The sequence below is a fragment of the Symsagittifera roscoffensis genome, chromosome 3 (assembly GCF_963678635.1).
Source record: "Symsagittifera roscoffensis chromosome 3, txSymRosc1.1, whole genome shotgun sequence".
Lineage (NCBI taxonomy): Eukaryota > Metazoa > Xenacoelomorpha > Acoela > Convolutidae > Symsagittifera > Symsagittifera roscoffensis.
In genome coordinates this window covers 71,433,143-71,454,134 of record NC_087064.1, presented here as the reverse complement: position 1 = coordinate 71,454,134, position 20,992 = coordinate 71,433,143, and the positions used below count along the sequence as shown (strand labels likewise).

The window sequence follows — 20,992 nt, the reverse complement described above, 5'->3', positions numbered from 1 at the left end:
AATGGTAATGTACTGCGAACTCACGCCACAGAGGCAGGGCAACGAGACGCACCATATTTGGTTAATAATCCACTTTCATCTTTATTTTCTGAATGCACCATGTCCCTGAATGGAGAAAAAATTTCAACAACTAATGCCAATTTTGCCCATAAGAGTTTCATTGAGACAGAATTTTCTCACGGTATTGATGCAAAGAAAACGTGGCTTGCTTGTCAAGGCTATTATTATGAAGATAATCCATCAGGTATTGATGGTGCTAATGGGCGAGCTGAAGATGTCGCTGAACGTAAGCGAATCGTAGCAGCATCAAGCGAATTCCGATTATTTGGTAAAATTGCCTGTGATTTTTTATCATGCGACAAACATCTTATCAGCGGTGTTACAATAAGACTTTCTCTGAGACGATCTCCTAATGACTTTGTTATTATGTCTGAGCACGCTACTAAACATTACCAAGTCCAAATCACTGAGGCTAACCTATATGTGCGCAAAATGACAGTAACAGATTTTGTACTATCATCGATAGAAAAAACTCTGTTGAAAACACCTGCAATATACAATTATATTGAAGTTTTACCAAGAACCTTTTTGGCCACAACTGGTGTGCAAAGTTGGCGACAAGAAGACGTTTTTGCCAAAGAGCCAGTTCGTCGAATGATTTTGGCAATGAGCTCGAATACAGCTTACCTGGGTACTAACCGAACAAACCCGTTTCATTATCAAAAGTTTCAGCTGAATGAAATCATTGTTTACCGAAACGGCCTACCCATTGCAGGAACTCCTGTGTCAACGACTGATAACAAAAGAATATACTATAACACATTGGAAGCTCTAGACTTTGTATTTAACAATAGTCATGGAATCAGTTTGGCTAATTATCACAATCATTATATTATGGCATTTGATCTCACATCTACTCAGGAGGCTTCACACGACTTTATTCATCCTGAATTGACCAATTGCACCATTTCAGTAGAACTGAAGTTTGATGCACCGCTGGGGGAAAATGTAGAGTTACTTTTCATGGGAGAGCGTGCATCAACAGTTTACGTGCGTTTCCGATAGAAAAATGGCTAAAAACACTCTAATGAATTGAATCGGGGAAAAATGGACAATTTGCAGATTATTGAGCTTATTAACAGATGCAAACATTGGAAACATCGATTTCGTGGCATTTTTCCCGCTAACTTAGCATTTAATACAATATTGAAACGTGACAATACTTTCATGATAGTCAACGCAGCAAACTCAGACCAGCCAGGAACTCATTGGTTACTGTTTGCTCAAGCTGGTGGTCAAATCTTTTTTGCAGATCCTCTTGGACGAAGTCTACACAACTATCCACATGTATACAAAAATATGAGACGTTCTATCCATGAGGGAAACCAAATACTGATGAATAAGCCAATCCAATCAGCTAACTCGGTCTTGTGTGGACTTTATTGTATTTATGTTGCCTCATGTTATAATTTCTTCTAAATTTCCTATAGGTTTCAAGGTTAACGATCATGACATGATGCGTTTTGCTAAACATATGATGTTATAACTTTGTGATACTGTTGCATTTCTTTAATGATTTATAAATGATTTTTTTTTTTAAAAAAATGTTTTATGGTTGCTAGAACACATACCGCTGGAATTATCTCAGATATATTTTTTTTCAAAAATTGTATTTCTTCTCCATTATAAATTTAACAAACAAGTATTTGAATCAATCTCTAATCGACCATACCCACTCAAAATAATATCAATGATTTTGGAAATTCGGCAGCATTATCCCCATTCAAAATTCGAATAAAACGTTCAATGGTTACATTAGTAATTAGATCAGTTTGAGTTTGAATGGATCGAGTCTGTGATGCAAAGCAAATCTGTGGCAATCATTTTCGCAAAGAAACTCCGGCGGTGTCAAGGTTGTTAGTCGAATTGTAGTTAACAGCCAATTTCATTTTTTCCATCAGTGGTCCTGATAGATGATATTTGCTGCACCACATAATCAAACATTTAAAGGATGAAAGGAGGCAAGGCACAATAAAAGATTTTAAGGTCATCTTGTTAACTGCTTCAGTGCATTCTTTTGTAACTTCGATAAGAACGTGGTAATGTGGCTGACCATTGGCAGGAGATTGGGAACAAAATTCGTTCTGATTTGAATGGACTGCAAATGCAAAGTTCGTATTAGAAGGAAGGTCAGAGACGTCGGGTTCATTGTTTAGAAAAAAAAATTGAAAGTTTTTCCGAAATTGTTTAAAGTATTCCAGCGATTGTATAAAAACAAAAAAAAATCAAAAAAGAATAAATTGACCTGTTTGATTTTTTCGATTTTCAGAAGTTTGACATGAAAAATTCCCATTATTTAATTTTTAAAAAAATCATGATATGAAGCTTTATCACTTCTTTGACAGCTCAATTGATGATTAACTACATTCGGTGTAAGGCTTTCATTTCACTCTGCTGGCTTAGGTCTACTCGGGTGAGGTCTTTTTGAATTGAGTGCCGATGAATTGTTTGAAGCTACACAACTTGTTTAGGAACTTTGTGGTTAATTCAGAAAATTTGGTTGATTTATGAGACTATTTTATAGGTTTATCTAAAGAGCCGAAGTTGTTTCCTTTGATGTATCTGAGAGTATTTTGGGCGCACCCTCTCGATTTTATTAATCTAAGCTCCACCTTAGGAAACCACTCCTTGTTTGGCAATTAAGCAAACGATAAAAAAAAGTTTGAAAATCTAAACAGATTTAATAGCAGTCGTAAAACAAACGGAAAATCACTTGATCTCTTTTGACTTGTAAACCAGTATCTGCTTTATTTGAACCTAGCTCTCCGAAATATCGAAATTCTCAAAAAACAACCACCTCGCAATGTCTACAAAAGTCGTACCCTGTAATCTCTGCCAAAAAAAACTGAGTGACCGGCGAAGCCTCAAAAAACATCTAATGGCTGTTCACAAGATTGATCCTGTGAAACTCGACTACATCTGTGGTCACTGTGAACTAGAGGATAAGTCACTTCGCGTCATTTGGGAACATGTCGTGGAGCGTCACAAAACAATCAATGAAACGGAAGAAAGAAGAATTTGTCTCTACGACATGAATGTGTTCCAAAATGATCGCGCATATGCTACGCATATGCTAAACGAACACGGTCTGCCAGCATGGGATGTGAGCCGAGAAATCCTCACTTCTATACAGCCTGAGACAGCTTTTGATGGAGCAGTCAGGACATACGATATAGTGCCGATGGAAACGGAAGTGGACCTACTAGCGCTATTCGTGACCAAGAGAGACCAAATCGAAGAGCTGATACTTCAAAATACTATTTATGAGCCTCAGAAAGCTCAATTGTCGGCAGAAGTAACTCTTGAAAAAGAGAAGGCAGATGGCACAGAAGAAGTAATAACCATCTTCGCCAATTGCAAAATGCTTGCTGTAGACGTTCAAGGATGGACCCAGGACCAATTCTATGATTGCGTAGACCAAATATTGTCTACTGTCCATCAATATGCGTCTCATGGTAGTGGCTGGAGAATCCGCAGGATTGATAAGATTGTCCTAAGAATGGTGAAGTCTGCACCGATCAGGGGTTCATCGTACTTGCCACTACCAGCCGATCTACTGAAACTCAAACGCTTCTTGTTGAATATTCGCAATTATGAAGACGATCGATGCTTTGAGTACTGCTTCGTTGCTGAGTATCATCGGCAGAACAATATCCCGCTCACTCTTCGTACGATGCAGAGTAGAGAGGAGGAGAAAGCGAGCTTCTATGATTATCGCAGAAACTCAAGAGCGCACGAGCCAACTGGTGATTTTGTGTACCCAATGGGACTACCGGCTATTGCACGCTTCTAAATTTTGAATGAAGTGCAAGTGAATGTCTTCAGGTTAGTTGAAGTTTTAATCAAATCTTTTTTTTTATTGGTGTGAAGCTGTATCTATGCACATCAGAACAAATGGTTGGCTGCACATTCGTTGAAGAATTATTATTATGATGACACTAAAAATTACTATAAAAATATCATTCAAAATTTTTCTCTAGGTACAATGAAAAGACTCTTCTACCCCTGAGAGTGTCAAAATATCAGACTAATTTTGTTGTGGATTTGCTGCTTCTAAACGATATGGGCACGCATCACTACGTCGTGATAAAAGACCTGAACAAGCTAGTGAGCAAAATGCAAAAAAGAAAACTGAGATCGAGAAACATGCTGTGCCGAAATTGCTGACACCGGTGTTCATCTGAGGAACGACTTGAGCGCCACCAGTTAATCTGCATGGGGAACGAACCAGCAATCGTTACCATGCCAAATGTTGACAAGAGCAGCGTAGGCTTCAAAAACATCGGTGCTCGAAGCTATAGCCCATTCGCGGTTTACTTTGATTTGGAGTCTGTGCTGGAGAAGGTGGAGACGGTGAGAAATAATCCTACCTGCTCGAGCACAACCGTGATTGAAAAACATAAGCCCAGCAGTTTTTGCCTTGTCGTTGTGGAAGCTGGAAACCCGAAACCGGCGTTTTTTTCACTTCATCGAGGAGTGGACGCCATGACTAAATTCGTTCGAATGCTGGAAGTATTGGCGCGTGACTTTCATAATAAAAAACGACGATAGCCGAACTACCTCGGAAGCACCACTATTCTTGAAGACAGTGACAAATGCTGGATTTGCGAAGAGGAATTCTCCGAAACTAACGCGAAAGTTTTGGACCATAATCATTTCGATGGATCATTCCTCGGATGGGCTCACAACAAATGCAACTTCCTGAGACGTACCATACAATTCACCCCTGTCTTTGCCCACAATCTCCAGAATTATGATTTGCACCATGTACTGAAGAGTCTGCAAGATACCAATACCAGAAACACCTTCTCGGTCATTCCTCTCAATGACGAAAAATTTATTTCACTTACAATGAAAGTGTGGATTAGATCGTACACTAACGAAAAAGGAAATGTCCAACATGTCTACGAAGAAATCCGTTTTGTGGACAGTTGTAAATTTATGAACAGCTCACTCGATGAGCTAGCTCGAAATCTACCCGTGGAAAAGTTCATATATCTCAATAACCACTTTGCTACCCGACCGGAAGAAGATAAAGCATTGATTCGACAAAAAGGTTACTTCCCCTACTCGTATGTTGACAGCCATGCAAGATACACAGAAGATGGACTACCTGCACGCGACAAGTGGACCAACACGCTGCAAGGAGGTGTTGTTAGTGTCAGTGAAAAAGAATACCAACATGCATGGTTAGTGTACACTCGTTTCGGTTGTCAGACTTTGGGCGAATACAGCGATTTGTATCTAACAACTGATACCTTGATTCTTGCATGCGTTTTTGAAGAGTTTAGACGAGTGTGTTATGAAACATATAAGCTAGATTGTGCTCAATATTTCACGGTTAGCAATCTCTCAGGGGATGCATTTTTGCGAACATGCAAGGCTGACCTCCATTTGCTCACTAATAGGGAGCACTTGGATATGGCAGAAAACCTGATCAGGGGGGGCATTGCAAGTGTGTTTGAAAAAAGACTTGTTTCCGCCAACAATAAATTTGTGAAAAATTACGACCCTAAACAGCCTAACACTTTCCTCTTCATGATAGACGCGAACAATTTATATGGCGGGATTATGGAAAAATTTCCTCTTCCACTTAACTCATTCGAGTTTAATGACCAAGTTACTATAGCCGAAATTCTCAACACGAGCAGAGAATCCGAAATTGGATACATTTTGGACGTCGATCTTTTATACCCCGATCATTTGCATGATGCACATTCGGATTACCCACTCGCCCCAACAAAAGAAGTTGTGTCCAAAATGTGGCTCAGTGAGCTTCAATTGGACATGTTGAAAAAAAATGAACATTTCGGATAAAGTGGGCACTACGCCAAAGCTCATACAAAACTTCTTTCCAAAGAAAAACTATACTGTACACTACCTAACACTTCAGCTCTATGTCAAACTTGGTTTGAAAATTGAAAAAGTTAATCGAGTACTGCAGTTTAGACAAGAAAAATTTATTGCACCATATGTTCAGTTGAACACTGAGCTCCGAAAAAAAGCTACTAACAAGTTTGAACAAGATTTCTTCAAGCAAATAATAAATAGTGCGTTTGGAAAATTCTGCGAATCAAAAAGGAATCGACTTATTGTAGATATTGTTCGCAATGCTGAAGAACTGCAAAATTTATCAAGGAAAAAAAGATTTAGCAGTATAAAAATTATTGACCAACACTTTGTATCTGTAACCTCAAAACCTGTGAACATTAAATGGGATAAGCCCACAATTGTTGGTGCAACGATACTAGATTTGGCAAAATTTTACATGTTCCAGTTCCATTACAACATAATCAAGAAAAATTTTGACGCTACTCTTTTATATTCGGACACTGATTCGTTCCTGTATGAAATCCGCAGCAAAGATCTCTACAATGAAATTGAGAAAAACCATGAACTGCGAAATCATTTTGACTTTTCAAATCTACCAGCCACCCACCCCCTCTACACCAACGAGAATTTGCGCGTTACCCTGAAATTCAAGGACGAGTTTGCTGGGGAGATCATACAGGAGTACGTCGAACTAAAACCCAAACTGTACAGCATTATTTCTTCGAGTAAGTTTCTTTTTCTTTTCTTTTACCATTTTAGAAAAGGGCAACAAAAACAAATCATAAGATTATGTAGTGAGGGTTGGGGGGGGGGGGAATGGAGGTATTTATGTGGAAAAGAGAAAAAACTGTTAAAAATTTGAAGTAAATTGATTGTATTTTTGTTTCAGACATGGACAAAAAAAGCGCGAAAGGTATTTCTAAATATTCGAAAATGGAGCTAACCCATAATAAATTTAAACAAACATTGACTTACTGTTCGCTGGTCCGGTCAGAAAATGTGAGGATAAATTCTTGCAATCACAATTTACAAACCATAATAACGAATAAAATTTCCCTGAGCGCATTTGACAATAAGCGCTATATACATGCAGACAGAGTAACTACTAGTCCTTTCGGACATAAACGTTTGCGTGAGGATATGTTCATAAGAGAAATTGGGCGCACCATGGACTGGGGCGAATACGACGTAGACGACGACGCCGTGGTCCCCACTCCCACCGATAACGGAAGTGGGGAGGATTTGGCTGAAGATATAGAAGCGCAGGGCGGGTATTATGTGGATATTTTTACTCCACCAGATATGGGGTTCAACCAACCCACATACACTGATCAAGAGCTAGAACAGGATTTGGTAGATTTCGACCAGCTAAGTGGGCAAAATGAGTCAGAACCAGCAGCGTACAACTGCCCCTATTTGGACATTGAAGCTCGAGAAGAAAACGAGCGGGAAGAAATTAGACCACCTAAACGGCGGTGCTTAAATCGACGTGCTTTTATATTAGACGATTCTGACTAAATAACTTCTGATTATAAATGTAAATGATTCGCTTTATAGTACTTTTCATTCAGGAAATAAAGCTTTTCAAAATTGTTCTTTTGACCGAAAAGTGAAATAATCAACAACTCTAATCGTGAGGGGGAGGGGGGTATTCAAAACAACAATATAAACTTACCAATATCACAGCATTTTTTTAAATTCCACACGTGGCGATAAAGATTACAAAATAATCCACAATATAACGCGCGCAGTAAAGTTTGAACTGTCAAAGTCAAAGGGAAAACATGCACCAACCAAAACTTAATTCCTTTCCCGTTTCCATAAAGTGGCTGGAAAATTACCAATTTTAACCCCCCTTAAAACATGCGTGCCCGAAAAAGCAGGGGCTTTAACTCCTTTGGGGGTTAAAAGTGGTAAGTACAACGGCACAACAAATTTTGGGGGGGGGGGTTAAAAGTCGTCATTTTCCTAGCCACTTTTACTATACTACTGAAGTTTGTCTTGTTGAAGCGAGTAATAAAGTTAATATGAATTATTAATATAATGCTATCCATTTAAGTTATCAATTGTTGTCATATTCTTTTGGAAGACTTAAAGCAATGCATTATTTCTAAGCACTTCGTGAGACCATGCCTTGTTAGGATAAGTGAATAAGCTGTAACGTGTATTGTTTTCTAGGCTGGTGGCGATTTGAGCTGTGTGAGCAAGAATGACTTCGAGGACTTTCAGCGACTCATCTCAGCCATGGACGTGCTCTCCATCTCCCAGACGGAACAAGACGGTATCTTCTCCATCCTGGCCGCTATTCTCCATCTGGGCAATGTGCAGTTTGTCACTCAGGGGGAAGACGGGGACGATGCGAAAGTGAAGGAGGACACATGTGTTCACGCGGTGTCGTCCTTGTTGAAGGTCAAGCCGAGTGATTTGGTGGATGACATCACGTACAGAGTGACGGTTGGTGTTGCTCAAGATTATTGGTTTTTTTACCCAAGATTATAGTTTGGTGACCATTAGATGTAATATGATATAGCAAGCCTTTGGTTTCGCGAGCTTAGGTTTTTACGATCAAATTTTCATGAGCCTACAAATTTTTTTTGATCGATTCAAGAATTTTCTCACAGGAGATTTTTTGATCAATTGAAGAATTTGAGGCATTTTGGCCAATTACCAGAAATCCGAGATGGAGTTTTAGTTATTTATATAAGGGCCGAATTCTTGGAAAGAGAATAAGATTGACAGAAACTAAGTAGCTAATAGTATGATTTTTTGTGGCATATGTTTGCGGATCTGCTTCATTGACATTGGTTTTTACTAGGAAACCCGGGATGAGAAAATTTTCACCGCCTTGAAGATAGAAGAGGCGATTGAAGCGAGAGACGGAATCGCAAAGGCCCTGTACGCCCATCTATTCAAATGGCTGGTACAGAAAGTGAACAAAACGATAGGCAAGACACTGAATGCTCCAGCAATTAATCTCCTGGACATCTTTGGGTTTGAAGTGGTTCCCAAGAACAGTTTCGAACAGTTGTGCATAAATTATGCCAATGAGTCCCTCCAGCAAGTGTTCATTCGCAGTGTGTTCAAAACTGAGCAGGCAAGTTTCTTTTCAAATTGACCTCGAATCGTTACTGCAAAAATAATTGAATCAAATAGGTTTTCAATTCGAAAAAAATAAGGCTGTAATTTTTGCTCCATTTAGCTGTGATTTTTGCAAATATTGTAAAATAGTTAATCTTTTGTGCGCATTTAAATTGAATCGGCAAAATATAAATTGAAATTAGGAGAGTACTTTGCAAAATATTATATAACATTTAATTGAATTGTTATTGAGTTTGATAAAAATTGACTGGTGATTTTATTCTGCAGATGGAGTACCAGCGAGAGCGCATTGAGTGGCACAGTTTGGACTACAAGGATAACATTGTCACAATAGAGCTCATGAGCAAGAAGCCAACTGGATTATTGCATATATTGGATGACCAAAGCAACTTCCCTCAGGTACTTTATTATCAAATAAATATCACCGTTTTTAATTTTTAGTAAACTATATGGAATGAAATTGACGTGAAAATTTTTTAAGATAGTTTAATTGCTCCGAACACACAAGTCTTTGGGTGCTTTAGTTCTTTTTGATAGTTTTTTCCACACAAAATCAAGTGTCACAAATAATCATCATGTTTTAGTATCTGTGAGCAGCTCAAGTCTAAGAAGACGATTTGTTAGTTTTTCAGCAGTTTTATTAAAGCACATTCAAGACTCTTGTTTAAAAAAATAAACCTGTTAAAAGGCGTCAGTGGTGTTTTTTTTTCGTTTTTCAAGCTGGAGCTTTGTAAACGTTCAATTTGTTTAACAGTTTGACTTGGCGATAATTGATGATAAATTGATCGAAAATTCAGAGGGTAGATGTCGCGTAATTTAAATTTATGCATAAAAAATCATTCTGGTCGAAAGTGATCTCGATATTGAATAAGTTTACTTTCAAATTTCTTCAACAACCCCCCCCCCTCTCCCGCATTCGTTATTAGTTAGATAGTTTGCACTATACCGTTGATCTAGTCATTTAAAGGGGTAGGCTGGTAGATTTGTTAATTTACCACTGGGAGTTAAGCATATACAAAATTCGTATGCAAAATTCAAGTATACAAGGTACCATAGGGGAGGTGGGATTGTTAACAATATCCATGAAATGTGTTTCAGGCGAGTGACAGTTCCTTTTTGGAGAAGGCGAGTCAGGTGCACTCGGAGAGTGAGGCGTTCCAGGTGGACAGACTGAGACAGCTGCAGTTCACAGTGAGACACTACGCAGGTCCAGTAAGCTACTCCGCCTCCGGACTCCTGGAGAAGAACAAGGACAGACTGCGCTTCGAGACACTCTGCCTGCTGGCCGACAGCTCTCATCCCGTTAGTAAAAAAACACTTGGATATACTTCAAGAAAAGGGGACAAATGTTAAGTAGATTAAATTGTCAAATTTTTGACCAATCAGATTACAGCAGAAGTCGAATTTTAAATACAACTCTCTAGTGCTAATTTACTGCTTTTATTTATAGGGGCGGCAATTCTCAAGTAGATACCAAAGGAAGGGCGATTGTTAAGTAGATCCAAACTCTTGTAGAGACAGCGGGATCTTCTTATTTATTCAGCCGTAAAAACACCAATGGGTCGGTTTTTTTAGGTCAATCAATTTGATTTTCCCGAGCTCTCCGAAGATACTATAAGGAACCTTTTTGTGAAAAATTTCTGTGCCGCAGGCAAATTTTTCAAAAAACCCAAAAAAGGCGTTTTAAGCACTTTTTTTGGAAAAGGTTGTCCAAAAAATTGCGTTTTTTCGGCGCGCTCTCCCCCCTCAAAATAAGTTATATTGGCGATTTTGGAAAATTTTTGAGGCTGGTTTGCCAAAAATGGATGTCGTAAAGACTTTGGAAAAAATTGGCAACCAGATTTGAAGGGGGCTAGTCGCACCCCCCCCCCCCTCGGCACGCTACTGGTGCCGAAACTGAAGATGCGTTCAACAGTTCAGAAAAAGGGATCTACTTAACAATCTCCCCCTCTAAATAAATACAGTAAATTAGCGCAGAGCTTTCTATTGTGAATTCTAATTTCGCAGCATTCTGATTGGTCGAAAATTCGACTGTTTTAATCTATTTAATCTATTTCTTAAAAGGGGGAAGATTATTAATAGATCCCCAAAAAATGATGATATTTGAAAATTTTGAGTTGTTTGTGAATTGTTGGCAATTATGTGTGAAGTGAATACTGCTTTGTTTCAGAGAAAAATTCACTATTTGATGAGTTAAATGTTTGTTCAGAAAAAATTATGACCCAGCGAGGGGAACTTTTGTTTGTTTAAGAATTAAAATGGCCAATTATGTTTTTTCAACTTCCGTCCATTTGAAGTGTATTACTTGTCAGTGATTTGGGATGAGTAAAAACAGTAATTAAAATATTTTCGGCATTGTAGAACATCATTTTATTTTTCGGCACTGTTGTACTTCGGAACAGTGGGTTACATGTCAGTATTTAGACAGCCGCGTATTCATACTGGTCAGTATTTAGACAAATACTGTTTCAACCAATCAGAATCGAGACAAAGAAGAAATTAATAAATAATTATTATTTATTTTGGATTATTTATGTTTTTTCTCGATTCTGATTGGTTGAAACAGTATTTGTCTAAATACTGACCAGTATGAATACGCGGCTGTCTAAATACTGGCCGCACTCCGGAACAGTGGTACTGCCACGACCCGAGACCGGGAAGGCCCAACTGACAGAACACCGAGTTCGCTGAAGTTGAAATCATTCAACGCCGGATCAACTGAACAACCCCCCCCCCCTCCCCTCCCTAAGTGACTTACCGTAAAGGCCCTCCTAAATAAAAGTAGTTTACACATTTTTAATACGGGATTGAGTTTGTATGCTGTTAATTACGAATTAATGTTTTAATTCAATTTCTTTATTAAATGCGGCTATTTTTGAACGCATCTAGGTAGGCTGCACTCAAAGTGAGTTTAGGAAAAATCCATATTTTCTCCAAAATCGATTAGCGATTTTGATTGGCTGAAATTTTTCAAGCATTCGGTCCTTCAAGCATGAGAACTCTCGCCGAAAAGAACCAATCTAATTGGTTGGAATTGCTTCCAGCGGAAGTAAATTTGAATTCTCAATAAAGCAGCTTAATTAATAATTTGATAATTTTTGGCCGTATAACAGAAGTGACCCGCATTTTTACTTGCAGACTGCTTCCTGCTACGAGTTTTTCCATATGAAATTAAACCAGCCGAACTAAACTAACCGAAAAAGCGCAGAGTATAATAAGCTAGCAGAAAAGTTACGTCACATCAATGAAATTTGCATGACTTTCTTAACTGTTTCATAAATATTATATAACACTTACGTATTTTCGGCTGGTTTGTACTTCGGCTGTGTTGTATATCATCTTTTGCATATATGCTGTGTTATTCATTGTCGTTTTGTTCCCGTTTCATACTTCAGACAAAACAGGAATTCAAAATATGCAATTAAGAATTTTTCGGCGTGAAAAAACGCGAATGACTTTTAGTTTCGTAGTGTAAAGAGTCGATAGACTTATTTAAAAAATAGCGTATCACAATTTAGTCTAGGTCATCCGCTTTTTTAGTCTATTAAGATTAATGCATGCTGAACCTTTATAACACTAGATAACTGGTTTCTAAAGCCATTAAATAAATTGGAAAGAGTCTAAAATATATAATTCTCGAAAAAGTTTTATATCCGCGTATTGAAGCGTATGTTTTTTCATTTCATTACATTTGAACTAAATTATAGCTGCTGCCTGTTCTATTTGTATGTTCGAGGCGATTTTTTTTCAATATTGTGGCAAGTAAATGCCTTTTTGAATGAAATGTTAGTGACCGTGATTCTTGAATTAGCGATGTGAATTATTAGTAGGCTGAATTCATTTTTTCTCTGAGCTCTTAAGAACGTAATGCTCTGAGTTCAATTCATTTTGAAGGAGGCTCTTTATTTCTTGAGTTTTACTCTGTATTAACAATCCCCCCCCGTATGGTAACTACTTACGAACCCTCACCCCTACAAATAAAAATTACAGTTAATTAGCACAGCTTTCTATTGAGAATTCTAATTTTGCTGCATTCTGATTGGTCGAAAAATCGACCATTTTGATCTACCTAACAATCCCCCCTTTTCTTGAAAGGGGTGGAGATTGTTAAGTAGATCCTTATAGCCTTTTGGAATGGCTTGCGAAAAAAACTTTGCCTCTTTGTAGATGATTTGATTTTAATCTTATCAAATCGAGTTGATTTGGTTGAAAAAATAATAGTTTTTAAAAAATAATAGTTGAAAAAATAATAGTTTTTTCAAGCGAAGATTTTATTTTTTCCCTTTTTTGAAAGTGGTCAACTTTTCAAATAATCACCATTTTTGATGCTTGTAGAAAAGTTCATACTTCTTTTTTTTGGTTTTAATGTGGGTAAATTTGAAGTATATTGCAGATATTTGTATATTACCCCAAAGTTTGCCACATCAATGGCTTAAATTTTGTTTTAGTTGGTGAGTGAAATATTTGCTGAGCTGCACACCTTCGAGCTAGACCGCACAATCGGCCATCGGTCGGGTGGTGACATTGCTAAGTTAGTGGCATCGGGAAAAGTGACGAAAACTCAAGCGACCACCAGGTCCCAAGGAGCACTGAGCAAAAGAAAGGCGCCAACGGTGGCTGCAAAATTCCAGACTTCCCTCAGCAATCTGATCACAGTAATCGGACACTGCAATCCCTTCTTTGTCCGCTGCATCAAACCCAACAACACAAAGGTAAAAGTTCAGTCGTGGAGTAAATTTTTAAATTGGCAGCAAAAACGATTGTTTTGCAAGGTATTCCAAATTAATGGTATTAAAAATTTCAGCGAAAGGTAATTTTTAAAATCTATTTCTGCGCTTTGAAAATTGCTGAGAATTGATTTTGTTAAATGGCACTGCTTCTGAATATTGAGCCTAAGTTCTTATTGTAAAAAGCAGTCGTATTAAACATCACTAACCAATTGTGAAAATTATTTATGCTTCAGGGTAGATCTAGTCTGTAACAAAATAAGTATGAAATCTCTGCCAAAGTTCTAACACTTTTTTCTGGGACTATTTGCTTGGTAACAGTTTTAGCTTAGTCTTACTCTTATAAGTATTCTGCTATTAAAACCTTGAAGTTATTTCTTCTTGATGATGGTTTGTTTTTTAGAGTCACAAAGAGTTCGATAGACAGTTAGTAGTTGCACAGCTCAACTACTTGGGAATCCTGGAAACAATCAAGATCCGAAAACTAGGATACCCTATCCGCATGTACTTCGCCGCCTTCATCAACCGGTACAGATGTCTGATGCTGGAACTCTATGGGTCCAGGAACGTCGCCCGTACTATGCAAGCGAGGGAAATATGTGAACTATATCTAAAAGGACTGCATCCAAAATACAATCAGCAGTTTCAACTGGGTCTTACCAAGGTTAATATTTAGCTTTGACTGCAATAATTTTTTTTAGTCTCTGTGATATTTGATTCAATAATATTGCTACAAGTATTTTTGCAAATATCGAGAAAATTTCTATGGTTATTTCTAGAAATATTCTTGCTATTTGCTAGAAGTGTTGTGATACATATAATCTTGCTTATGATTTCCGGAAATTTCTTCATAAAGGAGTTGATTTGGAGTTTCGAACCCTAACGAGCGCAGATATTCGAAAAAATTGAAACGCTTTGTCTACCTTTTTTTTTTCGCTCTAAGAAAAGTTTGGTAGCATTGAGCCAAAAGTTTAAAATTATTTTGGTTAAATTGAATCTCGGAAACATAAAAAACTAAGTCATTAACGCATGCGATTGGCAAACGTGTACCAATTTGGTTATATTAAACATGTTTCTGAAGGTGTTTATGCGCGAAGATCTTGAGCGATTCCTGGAAGTGGAGCGCAATCGGGTCACTTGGGCAGCTGCTGCCAGAATCCAGTCATGGGCCAGAGGTGTGGCTCTGAGAAAGAAGTTTCTGCTGAAACGACAGTCGGCTATTGTGATTCAGAAATACTTCCGACAATACTCTGCCAAGTAGGAAAATCAAGTATTAAACGTGAATAAGCGGAACAGTTCAATCTATTATGTGTCCATTATATAAGGTATATTTGAATGCCGACTTCAATATCTAGCCAAGTTTTTTCAACGTATTATTTTTGCATGTTTAATAAAAGAATTTTCACACGGTTAAGCTAAGCTGTATGGTATATTGCTATGGTTCAGAATTTTTTTTTCAATTTTGCCGTTTGATTTCAGTGTTCATTTCACCAAGTTTAAAATTAGCAACCCAGTAGTGGGATGGTGTCAGGGTTTCTCCAGGAGTTGCGATTTTGGCCTCAATTTATGAACACCTAATGGCTTTTAGTTTGCAAGACACGACGATTAAGTGATTTTTTTTCTAAAGTTTTGAGAAAACTTGAAGTTAAAAATTGCAGATCTTGCTTCCAAGTTTGATTGCTCAAACCATCTTAGTTTAGGATATTTGCTGTTTTTTTACTTTTCAAATTTTTTCAAAAAAAAAGTAAGATTTAAAAAATCCCAAAGTTTGAAGTACTTTAAACTATAGCGGGTGCGCTTAGGTTACTCTCAGGATGTTTACCTGGACTCCAAATATGACTGCTCACTGCCTTTTAACTTCTTAGGTATTACGTTTTTCTTCCTTTAGAAAGCTTTCAAAAGTGTTGCATTTGGAAACTGATATGGTCGACCCTTTGGTGGGGTGATGTCAGCTTACTACCAGCGTACCAGGGACTTTTGAAAATATATGGAATGTCAAGTTGTATGCTGCCGGCCATTTTAGGGTTTCGTTGATGAGTTGAAAATACGAAGATCTGCAACCCAATAGTTTTGGAGATTTGACCATTTTCGTTTAAAACGCCTTCAAGTTGAAAATCAAAAGCGTTGTTGGATTGCCCTGTTTGTTGTTTTGGCAATCGTTTTTTTACTCTTGCGATAAGCAAGGGTATTGCAATCGGTTATTAGACTTTTTTCTCGTAAATGATTTTGTTCACAGAATGGTCAAAATTAGAAATGGTAAGTTTAAGTTCAGTTCATAATAAATTCAATATTCCTTCTCTGACTCACTTGGTCTGGAGGTAGCGAATACACCTTGGACGGCAAAGGTCCTTGGTTCGAATCTGACAGGACCTGTTTTTTAAACAAAATATTGTCAGCTTATTTTTTATGGGCTGTTGCCAAATCGTAATATTTTTTTGCTGAACGCAATTTACAGTGAAGTTGCTTGCAGAGTTTTGATTTACTTCTGCTGCTGGTATTTTCCTATCTTCATTTGTTTTCTCTTGTTTTTTTGTTTTTTTTTCGCTTAGAAACTTTATTCTGCCCAAATTATATCGGTTCATACTTTATCGGCTAAGTGGCTCAATTTTGAGTCGTTTGAACGGAAACATAATTTTTATGCTCTCTGGATTGCCAAATTGCTGAAGTCTTAATAGAAATTACCGTTCCAGTTTTTCATGACAACATTTTTCTCGTTTATTTTTCGGCTCGATAGGTTTGAGTCTATTTTTTCGGATTAGTGGCCTTATATTGCGTCTTTCAACAAGCGAAAAAAATATGCTCTCTCTGGATTGCACAAATTTCTAAAATCTGAATAGAAATTGTTGTTTTTGTCGGCTTGATAGGTTTCGGCTTTTATTATATCGGCCTAATGGCCTCATCGCGTCTTTCGAAGAGCAAAAAAATTTGAATGTGTGTCTGCGTGTGTGTGTTTTGAGGGTGAGAGGACTTAGTAATTTTTTATTTGTCTTAACTTTTTTTCGGTTTTTCGGCTTTTGTTTTTTTTTGTTCGGCTGAATAGATTTTGACCTATACTATATCGGCTTGATGGCCTCGTTTTGTTTCATTTGACCATCAAATGAATTTGTGTGATTTTTGAGGGTGTGTGTCTTAAGTCTTGTCTTGTTGAGTCCTAAGTCTTGTTGATTTTTTTTTCGGCTTGAAGTGTTTTCTGCTAAGGTGTTTTCGTCTTGGAATTTTTTTGATGTGGTTTTCAAATTTGATTGTCTTGACTTGATTCATTTTGAAAGATCATTTTGCAGCGGCTTTCTGGTTTTATATCGGAAATGGTGCGAAGCGCAGTTTCGCCTCTGTGTATATATTTTATTCATTAGCAACTTTCACTTTCAGTAATCCGTTTGAAGCACCGGAGGTGCGTTACACGCTAGTTCAATTTATTAACTAAAACCTGAAATTTTGTAATCACGTGTTAATTTTCAGGCAATGGGCTAAATCGTTAGTCATTCATTATCAATTTACCGAGTAGACATCAGCTTGAACGCTTTTCAAAATATTTAACTGAGTAGATTTCAATGGGCACCAATTTCATCATTTAGTACAATCAGTTCAGTTTTTTAAAAGCTGTTTTAGTTTTCGATTACTCGATAGTTAAAAGCACTAGATTAAACTTTACCGAGGAATAAATTCAGTTTAGTTAAATTTGTGATTTTAGGCAGAAATATTTGCGCTATAAGTGGGCAGTGACTAGACTGCAGGCCTACAGGCGAGGCAAGCAAACGAGACAGCACTACTTGACACTTAGGAGCAGACACAGGACCAAGACTCAGCAGGATGCGATCAGGGCTCTGGAGGCGTCCATACAGCAGTCCAACGACGTGTACTTGGCCAGAATGGGGGCCACGAGGCAGACCATGACTTATGTGGTGCCCGAGGACCTGGCGGAGATCCTGAGTGGTGGTGAGTGAGGAGAAATAATCCTGAACACATTCATTTTTCTCTACAATTTTGAAAAAAGCGAAAGAATGAAATTTCTGATTTAGTTATTTACACAAGCAAGCGTAGTGTTATTTTACGAATCCTTTTTTCCCAAACCAGTTCTCAAATAAAAGTTCTCGGTTAGTGGAACATCTGTATTTCCAAGCATTGGATTTTAATAGCATCTGTAGCTGCTGTTTTGGTGGCTAAGTTTTGTATATTTGCAAGTAGCCCTGGCGCAGATGCTAGAACCTGAGACTCCTAATCTCGAGGTCTGAGATACGATCTAGGCACAGAATTAGAGATACGATGTAGGCACAGGCGTAAAAACACGCTCACTCTGGGTCAAGCTTCCCTGTTTAAGAAAATATTCTCACGATTTGTCACGAAAACTATCAACTTCAGAAATACAACAGTCTAAATTAGCGGCAAAACAAAGATTTACGTGCACAATATAATAACACTCGTACCGAATGGAAACGAACGGAGCAAGCAGTCGCCAATGCCACGTTTGAAGCTAGCTTTCTGACTTGCTAATTGTTCTCAGTCTGCTAAAATATTGGTCTGATAAAATCCCTAGCGCAATTAGCCCGAACCTTTTTGTTCCGACTTTCGATACGAAAGTAACGGAATATTTGTGCTCGGGGTGGGTTTTTTTTCTTCAGACAAATTTCGACTTTTTAACTAGCCATTTTTGACGGAATTTTTTTATATCATTCAAAAGGTATTGATGTCTTGAGCTTAAATTTGAAAAGATATTTCACCTGTGATCATTTTTCGTAAAGTTATGGGGGTTTAAAGATTGCCATTTTGACCAATTTGGGACAATTAACGCGCGATATAGTTCGCGCTTTTAACGCGTAAGCGGAGATTTAATCCGTCTTAGAAATCGTTCCAAATTGGTTGGAAGAAGCTTATTTGCCATAATTGATTTATTACAAGGAACGAAATCTATCCTTTTGTACTTTATATGGCGTGTGAGGGGGATAATTTTCATAAAAAATTTCAAATTTTAGAAAAAATTTTTTTATTTTATTTCATTTAATTTTTTTATGTTATTACTGCTGCTCCATAAACCTTAAAGGGCAGTCGGAACATTCAGTGCTTCGCCCTGATACGAGCAGTCTTGTTTCTTTTCTAACCTAACTTGCAAGTAAAAGTGTTCACTTATTTCTTCACTCGCTATAATCACGATCTGTATCATTGGAAGTTTCATAGCATCTATTCTCTGATTCATTTGTGGCATTGTTTGTTTTTTATTAAGCGTCTGTGGTTAGTGCGTGTGACTCATAATCTCTAATAGGTCGCAGATCGAATCCGAAACGTAGCCGAATTTGATCTAATGCGAGGCTTATTTGTGCTTTTTCTTTATTGCACTTTATAGAGCTGGTTTTTGTCCTGTTCTCGCTAGTGTTTGCGAAGCGCTTAGCCTATGTGTTTGGCGCTCAGTAAACTTTTCTGAACACTTCATTCGCGCCTGCGATTGTTTCACGCTCTGCCTCTGTTTTATTGTTGAAGATACAATAGTCTAAATTAGCGTCAAAACAAAGATTTACGCGTACAATTACACTCCTGCCCACAAAGGAAACGTGGCGTAGCAAGCGGTCGCTAATCGCCAATCCCGCGTTTGAAGTTAGTGTTCTAGCTTGCTAATTGTTCCGAGTCTGCTAAAAGATATGTCTGCTAAAAAACCGGTCTGCTAAAATCCCTAGCACAATGTTCGATTTTAACTTAAATACCACTCTTTATTAGGGAATTATTTTACTGTACCGACTCAATGCTTGAATATTGTTTTTATAGATCTGAGCTGGGCTAATGTAGAGGACGACGCAGTGGCTAGGATAGAACACAAAAATGTGGCTCTCAAACTTCTGAATCTGGAATTGCCTGACAGAATAGACAGCTACTCCCTCTCCAAGTACACCAACATCAACCTCAGGGTCAGTTCAATCCAAACCAGCGAAGGAAATCCGGAACAGACATCTCGCTTTCCATGCTAAATGAGCCATAGCTTTCGGCGTAAAGTAGTCTTTAAGGGTAGTTTTTTTGCACAAAACTAAATGCGACCCAATAAAGATGAACCCATGTTGACTATAGGAGCCAAATTTTATCCCTTTTCTTATTTGTCGTCGCATGAACTATTGATCTTCGAGGTTACGAGCAGACTGATGTAATAGAGAGCCGCACTTTAAATCAGTGTTATATAAACCAGTCGAAGTATGAACCAGCCAAAAATAAGTGTTATATTATGTAACAATTATGTAACAGTTACGAAAGTCATGTAAACGCCATTGATGTGACGTAATTTTTCGGTTGGCTTATATACTCCGCGCATTTTCGGTTGGTTTATTCTTCGGCAGGTTTATTCACTCTTTAAATCTAAATAGTATCACGAAGTTATTTTAAAAGTCGTTGAATAAAGACTGTGTTGTTGTTTTTAGGGCGACCTCATTTGGGGCGAGTGTCGTGAATGGCTTCAAATGCCGTACCACGTGCGAATCCACGAATCTTACTTCCCATTGGTAGAAATGCTGAACAAAACTTTACTTTACTGTCTGTACGAAGAGAGTCTGAGTTGGGAACACATGAAAGTTGTCTGTGCTTATATTATAAAGATTGTCCAAAGCGAACCTGTGTTGAGAGACGAAGCATATATCCAGTTGTGCAGTCAAACGTGGAGACTGAAAAATAACATGCACCAGAAGCGAGCCTGGATTATAATGTGTGCATTTTTGGACACTTTCCCTCCGAGCCCGCAGTTTTCAAACTACCTCCTGAAATACGTATCGGACTGGGCGTTCAATGGGTACAAGTCAATTTGTCAGCAGAAGTTACTGAAGTGTAGTCTTGCAACCAATCACGTGATCATGAGACGGGGTCCTGTTACGTGGCTGGAATGGCTAGCAAATGATAGACTACTCGGAACGTCTATCGAACTCTCACTTCTGGACTCTTTGAGTCACCTGACCCAAATTGACTCGTGGGATACTTGTGAAGAAGTAGTTCTGCATTTGATGCACTATCTGAATTTACCAGATGAGAATTGTAGTGGATGGACGTTGTCGATGCTGAAACCACAGGTGTCGCAATATTCGATGGGCAACGCTGAACCGGACTACGCCATCGAGGAGCTGCCCGGATACTCATTTGTGTTTGACTCTATTGCAGAAACGGAGTACCTGTCGTTTTTTATGCAGTCGAGTGGTGAAGAAAACCATGTCACGAATACGCCTCAGCCAGCTAGTGTAAACAGGTGCGGCTATTTTTGCATGATTTTGCTGTCAAAAATAATTATTGTCCTATGAATTTGGATATTTATT

At 38.0% G+C, this 20,992-nt stretch overlaps 1 protein-coding gene across 2 annotated transcripts in view; it reads left to right on the top strand.

Annotated features, from left to right (window-relative positions):
• LOC134842694 (unconventional myosin-XV-like) overlaps window positions 1-20,992 on the top strand; it is a 144,144-nt gene that overhangs the window by 74,827 nt on the left and 48,325 nt on the right. For both annotated transcript variants that reach the window (XM_063859147.1, XM_063859146.1), the window contains exons 10-19: window positions 8,071-8,346; window positions 8,708-8,986; window positions 9,259-9,390; window positions 10,090-10,293; window positions 13,440-13,703; window positions 14,122-14,382; window positions 14,800-14,975; window positions 17,410-17,654; window positions 19,473-19,612; window positions 20,114-20,925. In XM_063859147.1, coding sequence (XP_063715217.1) covers window positions 8,071-8,346; window positions 8,708-8,986; window positions 9,259-9,390; window positions 10,090-10,293; window positions 13,440-13,703; window positions 14,122-14,382; window positions 14,800-14,975; window positions 17,410-17,654; window positions 19,473-19,612; window positions 20,114-20,925 — 2,789 coding nt within the window. The remainder of the gene's footprint in view (window positions 1-8,070; window positions 8,347-8,707; window positions 8,987-9,258; window positions 9,391-10,089; window positions 10,294-13,439; window positions 13,704-14,121; window positions 14,383-14,799; window positions 14,976-17,409; window positions 17,655-19,472; window positions 19,613-20,113; window positions 20,926-20,992) is intronic.